This window comes from Centruroides sculpturatus, unplaced genomic scaffold (genome assembly GCF_000671375.1).
Source record: "Centruroides sculpturatus isolate CEXI.00-Female unplaced genomic scaffold, Cexi_2.0 scaffold736, whole genome shotgun sequence".
In the NCBI taxonomy this organism is placed as follows: domain Eukaryota; kingdom Metazoa; phylum Arthropoda; class Arachnida; order Scorpiones; family Buthidae; genus Centruroides; species Centruroides sculpturatus.
The window spans coordinates 654,424-663,151 of NW_019385055.1; the positions used below are offsets into that span (position 1 = coordinate 654,424).

The window sequence follows — 8,728 nt, forward strand, 5'->3', positions numbered from 1 at the left end:
CACTGTCACAGATGATGTGATAAGAAAGCTGAAATATTATAGCAATGGGTGGCTGCATTGGTTTAAAACGGCATCATGATTTATCACAGTGAAAGGAAGATGATAAACTGCTTGATTTGGTTTGCTTGAAGCTGATTTGGATATTGCAGAAAAGGGAAGAACTAGCCTGTTGACAATAATAGTGGTATGATATGAAATATGTATATATCGCTTTATTTTACTGATTACAACTTACAAAACAATTACTAATACATTTGTATGTGAATACAAAGCCTGCAAGAAGAATAAAGATAGAATCACAATTACCTTGTGTTGTAATTCAGATGATAGTGATAAGAGAATTGCAACTGTTATTGGAAGATTCACAAAGCCTTGTTGTTTTAAAAGTTTTGATCCTTCTATTTATTGCCACAACAAAAGGGAATGATGACAGCCCTACTTTTCCAAGAATTTGTTGAAGATTTTAATATGGATATGAAGAGAGAAAAAAACATAATGTCCTGCTATTAATTGATAATGCACCCTGTCATAAGACAGTCAATCTAAACAATGTGGAAATACAATTCTTTCTGGCAAATTGCACGGAAATTCTGCAACTACTTGATGCTGGCATAATAAAAAGTTTTAAATCTAACTAAAGACATCACCAAGTAAGAAAATTTATCAAATGTATTGTGGCTACACGCCATATTTTAAACCGTATTTTAAACCGTATATGTATATATGTATATATATCTTCACTTCACCTTCGTCTGCCCTATTTGTTTACTCTTTTATAATGTTATCATTTTCCCATTGACTTTAGTGTGTGGGTGGGCTGAGAGGAAAGGAATGAATGGAAAGCTTTTGAGAGGGAATATGAGTGGACTAAGGTGAGAGGAGGAACGAGGGGGAGTTAAGAAGGGGGAGAACGAAGGGAGTGAGTGGAGAGAAAAAAGGAGGGCAGACGGGAAGTGAGAGGAGAAGGGAAAGGACGGGAGATGGAGAGGAGAGAAGTGGATAGGGGAGATCGTAAGGAAAGCCTTCCCTGTAAGTTGGACATTGTATGGTGAGATGAGAAATAGATAACTTTAGAACGAGGAAGAAAAAGGAACTAAAATGAGAAGAACCAGACGGATCGCCCCTTTGGATTAATATCTCAGTGTGAAACAAGAATTGAGTGAATCAGCCCCCCCCCCCAGACCGACGAGAAGCCTCATCCACGAGCCCACACAATTCAACCTGCATCATCCTCTTTCCTTATTCTTTTCTTTCACCTTCTAAATCTTCGAATAAGCCGGCTACGTTCAATTAGTTTAAGTAGTACAGTAGTAGGAACCTAGTATTAAGTAAGATAACTTTAGTTAATCAGATGTTCGGTTCGGGAAAAGGGACAACTAGAGTTGTTGGTATCCTATGAAATCCTGTATTTGAACTAGAGAGTTAATAAATAATTGTGTTGTATGTTATCTAATCTGTATTGTGTGCCTTTATATAACTCGCTGAAATCACAGTATCAATGATGAATTTCTATTGAGATGTTCCTGAAATCTGCACTGTGGCTAATTAAAAAATCAGGAGACGAAGTGACATCCAGAACAATAAAAAAATTTCTGGCTGCTTATTGGCCTATTCAGTGAGAAGGCACAAATTGACAAGGATTATAACAGTGTTCAAATGTTAGTTAGTGATATCAGCTATCTTTCAAACATCACTTCTACAATCCAACTTACTGAAACATTGATTGAAATTGACCATAATGAGGATAATTTTGTGAAGTTAGCATCAGAAGATATAGTTAACTTTGTGTGAAAAGAAGATAGTCAACTACAGGAAGAAAATGATGATTGCAACAATGATGGCATAGAAAATCCTCTACTAACTGTGAAAGAAGCTCAGGCTTATTTAGAGAGAATTCAGCATTTTCTGGAGGTAAGTGCATCTAATAAGGAATGTATGATGCATGTCAACTCATTGGATGCATTTATCTCCATGACTCGAGGAAATAATATAGATCAAACTACTTAAATGCAGGGCCGTGCGGTAGATTTTCTAAGTATGATGCAAGTCTTCGAAATGCCGTTCCTTATATGTTTTTTTGCCGCCCCTTATATAAATTATTAGTCTTATATAGGCTATAATTCTTATTATTTGGTGTATCTTACCAGGGCTGTGCGATAGATTTTCCAAGTATGATGCAAGTCTTTGAAATTCTGTCCCTTAAATGTTTTTTATGCCGCCCCCTCACAGTCCCGCCTGATGCGGCCGCATCTCTGCATCATAGCACGGCACGGTCCTGCTTAAATGTTTATATTTAATATTTATGGGCTGATTTCTAATAAGAAAAAAACAATTCATGTAATATACAATGAAGGAAAAGTTATCCTGACATTCCTATTTGCATGCTATTTTTGATAAACCACCATCCTCACCTTTTCACCTAGCCTGAAAACCAATGATGGCAGTTTAAAGGAGGTTGACTGTACTAAGATGCTGTGATAGAATTTTCAACTGGAGAGTAGTTATAAAAATGAATAAAATGAAAAAAAAAACCTTCTTAATTCCAGCAAAACTTCCTAAAATCAAATGTTTTAAACTTGTTTAAGGCCATCATCGGGAACAGAATGTTGTCTGATGACGACCTGTTTGATGTATTCTCAAAAAACAACTTTTGATGTTCCCTTACAAAATTCATTTGTTATAAGATCTAAAACCAGATGACATTATTTCTAGGTATAAATTTTAATGTAATACTCAAGAAATATGCAAAACTGATAAAAATTTTATGTATATATTAGTATTTTCTAGTTATCCATATTCTAGTTGATTACATACATAACTATAGCTATGTATGTAATCAACCAAAATAAACATACTTAAACATTGTTTAAGTTATATTAAGTTATAATAGTTAGATCATCAACTTAAATGACAGTCTGACTATTAGTGAATATGACAACCACTTCATAACAGGTAGAGTCTCCACTTGAAATCCCATCCAAACGTCCCTCATCCCATCCGTTCATACTCAGTGCTGTATTTTTGTCAATTTATGTTAATTTGTACAATTTTATAATGGTTTTAAAAGCTTTAATTTCAACTTTTTTGAAGAAAAGCTTTTAAACCTAATTTTTTTACTTCTATTTATTAATTTTATTCAAAAATTATTTGTATTTGTTTAATTTTTTTTAAAATTTGTTTTAAACTGTATCCAACTTGTAATATTACCCATCTATAGGTAATAGCAATTTACATTATTTTTTAGAAAAAAGTTTTTTAATTTTATTTATTTAATATATTTTACTTATCTACTTCAATTTTATCTTGTACGTCAACCTTTTCTAAACAAATTTTTTAATATATTCAGTAAATTGCCCAATTTTTAATTTCAACTTGTATTTAGTAATCAGCTAATGTAAATAAAAAAAGATTTAAAAAAAAAAAATATTATCTGTAAACACGTTTGTATGATGTAATTTATAACTATTATTTCTTTTGATAAGATCTGTATAAAAAAAATAAGGACTGGAGAGGAGTTATTAAGACACGAAATGCATTTCTATTAATAAAGCCTATATCAATAAGAATTTCTTGTGTGATAAGTTACTGAAAGAAAGCCAAAAAACTTCAGGCTTTTTAAAAAATCCACAGAAACTAGTAATGGAACGATCAATTAAAAAAATATTTTTGTACAGGTCAACTCATTATCCATGTGACCAGAATCATCACTTGAAGAATGAGTTGACTACATCTACAACATCAATTCTACAACATCTACAATAAACATAATTGTGCTATGTGATCTATTCTTCATATATGGCATACCTGATACACTTGTATCAGATAATGGCATATTTTTCAGTCACAAAAAAATTACATTTGTCATATTAGATCTCCTCCATATCACCCTGTGACAAATAGACAAGCAGAGCGCATTATTCAAACTGTAAAGAATTTGATCAGACGAAATAGGAGGAAAAAAGACTGGAAAGTAAATTTATCGTGTATTCTTTTAACCTTACAAATGGTGCCTCGTCAGAAACAGGAAAATCCCCAGCAGAACTTTTCATGAACCGGAAATTCGTGACTCGCCTAGATTGTTTACATCCTGATCTAAATTTGGAAGTGCATAAAAAAACAAGAGTCCAAACAATTCACTGCTCCTATGTCCCATCTGCAAGGAAAGATAGGTGATCCCACGCTTTATAGAAATTAAAAGAACAAGGATGAAAAGTGGATGCCTGGAGATATTGCTAGCATGCCAGGACCAGTGACTTGTGAAGTATCAACTCCTGTAGGTGATGTAGTGCATTGACATCAAGACCAAGTAATTCCTTGTTCCTTACCAAAAGATACACTGATGACACAAATTTTGAACCAAAAGAAGAAACAACTTTGAAGGAATTAACCCTCAGCGAAAGACAAATACATGTTTGCCATTAACCAAACTATCTTGAATATTTTGTAAGAGAGGAGAAATCTGTTATATATTGGCAGCATCATTGCCTCAGTGTAGGGGATATAAAAAAAGCTAACAGAGTAATCTTGGCCCTTTGTCTGGTTAGTGTCTTATGTAAAAGAAGTGCAATAAAGACAATTGTAAAGAGTCATGGATTTGTTCTTTTTCATAGCAGTTAAGACATAATACAAATATAAATAAAGGAATAGTGTTTCTCGTAATTAATTTTTTTTAAGAGACAAAAGATTTCCTAACTTTATCTTTTCTGTAAACTGTTAAGAAGTATACTGTATATTGAGATAGTAAAATAAAGCTATTTCTTGATCTTTGTTTTCTTCATGCTTTTCCAGTTTCTGTTTCTACATTTGTACTAGTACATTGTTCATAGAACAAGATGATAGGCTGTGTAAGTTAAATTGTCTTTTGCGTGTGCCTCTTTTAATTTCTTCATTTTGAATTACAATATATCTTGCATGTTTAAAGAGATTTGAGTGAAATAAGTTAATTTTTATTCTTTTTTAATAGTGAAAATTGATTTTATTATATAGAAAGTTTGAAATTTTAGAAAGGAATAATCTGTGTATATTTTCAATTTTACATTCATAATTTGTTTATTGTATTATTGGAAAAAATGTATAATATAAAACAATATATCAATATATATCTTTCAGATTGTCTTCAAAAATGGATATGATATTTTAGATGCTCATTATTATCTTAAAGATTTATTATATTTAAGAGAAACAGATGGTATTCATTGGTTTCCATTTGCTATTCGTCTGATATCCAAATTGGTGTTATCACATATCAGTTTTGCTTTTGAAATACCGAGTCCATTAAGGTAATGATTCCAGAATTTTCTTATGAAAATCATACATATTTATTTTTTATCAATAAGAACAATTTTTCATATTTACTGCTAATTTACAAATTGTAATATGGCTGCGGTAATTCAAGTAATTAATGAAATAATTGTGAAATATATTTACAAAACATATATCTGTTATGCATAGTCCTCGGTCCACTTTGACTATTCGTGAAGGCTGTTGTTCTGATGAGATTGCTATTCTCAAAGGCATTTTTCTCCTACCGCCAAGAAGTTTGTTTTTGAAGAGAAAAGCATGACAGTAGTGATGTCAAGGAGAACTCGGGAGGGGAGAAGGAAAATCAAACTAAATGGAGACTTAGTAGAGGATGTTGACAGCTCTAGATACCTGAACAGAAATATCAAAGGATGGAAAGTTAAGCAAAGAAATAAATAGTAGAGTTACCATAGTATGTGGTATTGACAGTCTATATTTTAAAGGCTCTGTCTGTGTCTCTACCATACTTAGAAAAAATAAACAAAATGTTAGTACTTTTCAACTGATCAAGCAGTATCAAATAAATCAAATAGTATAATATAAAATTTATTATTTTAGCTTACCATTGTTATATTTATCATGATACTCAAATGGTATGAAAAGGCACAATTTCATATATTATCCTAATGTAAACTTTAAGAAACTGTAATATTTACAATCAAATATCAAGTGGTGATCTGCCAGCAAATCGAATTTTGAAAAAGCAGATCAAATATTTAAAGTAAAAAAAAAATTTTCTGAATTAGGTAGGCTAAAATAATTAAACTCTTTATATGGTTTTAATGTTTGTTATATTATAGTATTTGATTTATATAACTACAAAGGTTATTGGGTTGCAGTTTGAAAAATTATAGATCTATAAATTCCCACTGTCGACCGTCTCTCCTTTCTTAATCTGTAGAACAGAGTTAGATACATGAAAGTTATTTCTACATACAGGGCATTGAATGTATTATATTTTGGTAGTTTAAGCTCAAGGGAATGAGGAAATGAAGAGTTGTGTGTTGGGTCAGACTTAATGAGAATTTTGCTCATTGGCATTTACAATTTTTAGAAACTCATCTCTACTTTCAGAATTAAGCCTTTTTGCCTTTTTATAATAATTCATAGTATAAAAATTATTCACACAATATGTAAGCAACAATAAAAGTCTTCACATCTCATCCTTTCTCACAACCTCAGTAATAAAACAGTCTTTACTGTGGAGTCAACATTTTCTTTGAGGCTTTGTCTGCCTCATTATGTAAAAACCTTTCTTAATTACTTTCATGCTTATTAGTCCATCCACAGAGGATCCAGTTATGTTCCATTACATTCAGATTTTTGAACTAATTTATATTCTATTTTGTCATTAAGATAATACTTGGATAGATTAAATGTACAAACATTACCAAGCAATTGGGCTATAATTCTGCCTATTTTAAATAATTAATACAAAGTAATTTGCTACTAGAGGTAGATATTAGGTGCCATCTCTTAACTAAATTAATCAATAATTATAATTTTAATTATTTATTAAATAATTTAGAACCATCTGGAAGAAAAGAACTGACTTGGGGTGGAGCTTGAACTCGCAACCTCTGCTTGCCGTGCAGTGCGCTTGCCAGTTGCGCCACCCAGATCCCGAGCAAGTCTTCACTTCCAGATGTATTATTTAAATTTGAATATAACCTTATGCAGTTAATCACGTGATGATAATTCTATATATTTATTGGGCTTTGCATTGCTTGTTTTAATTAAATTTACACAACTCAAGACTGGATGAACCAAAAATTTCGAATTCTTCTTGACACCACGTCAACGTCTGCATCTCGTGGTTTCATAAATTTTACTAATATTTTGTTGTTGGAGGAAGCCATCTTAACTTTTCTTCTGAACTTCTGAACCTTGAGCACTAATGCTGCAGTGGCCGACATAAAACAGAAATAACCTGAATTGTTTTATAATGAAGTTACATTATTAGGCAATATGCCCTATTTTATGTTTTGAATGTGATATTCCAGTTTGAGTTTTAATAATTTTTGGATTCATCTTTATTTCGGACAAATGAAAAGTTTAATTACGAAGGGGAAGATTTTTATTAAATATATTATATTTTATTTTTGTATTAATGAGTTATAAATATTATTCATAGATGCATGCATCAAGAATATTCTATTAAACATTTTTATGTTATTTTATATAGCAAGAAAGTTAGGTTGAATTTTTGTTAATAGTAAATTACGCAAAACAAATCCAGAAATTCGACGATCAGCTTTTAGTTAAAGGAAAATGGTTTTTATATAAAACTGAATATTTTTAGTACATAATTTTGAAGCGCAACTTTGAGAAGTTTTTCTCTTCAATAAAATAAAAATTTAAAATGTAATATGTCGTTATTAACAGTGTTATTTAATGTAAAAACTTTTATTTGCAGGCGTTTATATTCTGCTAACAATTCTTTTTACGAAGAACCACAGATTAAGACGTGCGGATGTTTAATATCTACAAATTGGTATACTGTTTGTGATTTTTGCTTAAATAATCATTTATTAATTAAAGATTTAAATAAGGTTAAATAAAACTTGCGTAAGTAACAAACTATATTATTAATAAGTAAATAAAAAGTACTGTATTGTGATAATTTAGAATTTTAAATGTAGATTTTTTAAATGTTAAATGTTTGTTTGCTTATTATTTATAATTTATGTGCATTAACAAAAATGTAGTTTTTAATAATGTTACTGCATAAAGAAGAAAAATTTCTTATTGGTTCAGTCAAGACTATAATTTAAAAAAAATTTTGAATAATATATTTTTAGTATTTTAAAACTGCAAAAAGTATTTGTAATGTTTATTGCATAGATTATGTTAAAATTCAAATACAGTGAAGTATTTGAAGAAATCTATGTGATCAAAATATACATGCATATATATATATGTGTAATTTTACATGCATTTGCCTCTATGATGTATATACATCTCTCCCTTTTGCCATATATGGAATATGTTGTAGTTAATGTGAAATTACAAGTAAGTAAATGTATATGTAGCATTTTTTAAAATATTGTTTTTCTGTCTTTTATATTTAAGTTTAATCTATGTAAGTGTGGCAGTTTAAAAGGTTGATTATTGAAAAGTATAGAGCAGGGGTTATCAACCTTTTTTTTACTCATGGCCCCCTTTTCCTCTTAATTTTTTTTTTTGGACCCTGAATACATTGCACAGAAAAAAACCTTATATATTTTTTTGTTACATTGTTTCAAATTGGAAAAATATTTTAATACTGAAGCTCTGAATTTCAGAAAAAGTAACTACTGTATTTATGAATTAGCACTTTTAATACCTCTTGCCTTGTCAAGATGGAGTTTATACTGGAGGGAGGCTATAAAGTTTATAACCTCTGTAATCTTCAAGATCTGGAACAAACTGATGCAAAGCATTCAGA

General features: G+C 30.5%; 1 protein-coding gene across 1 annotated transcript in view; it reads left to right on the forward strand.

The window, feature by feature from the left end:
- Positions 1 to 7,963, forward strand: part of LOC111634014 (PC-esterase domain-containing protein 1A-like) — a 49,348-nt gene extending 41,385 nt beyond the window's left edge. Inside the window, exons 6-7 of the mRNA XM_023378691.1 lie at positions 5,110 to 5,279; positions 7,718 to 7,963. Of these exons, the coding sequence (XP_023234459.1) occupies positions 5,110 to 5,279; positions 7,718 to 7,862 (315 nt within the window). The 3' untranslated portion in view covers positions 7,863 to 7,963. The remainder of the gene's footprint in view (positions 1 to 5,109; positions 5,280 to 7,717) is intronic.
- The last annotated feature ends 765 nt before the right edge of the window (positions 7,964 to 8,728 follow it).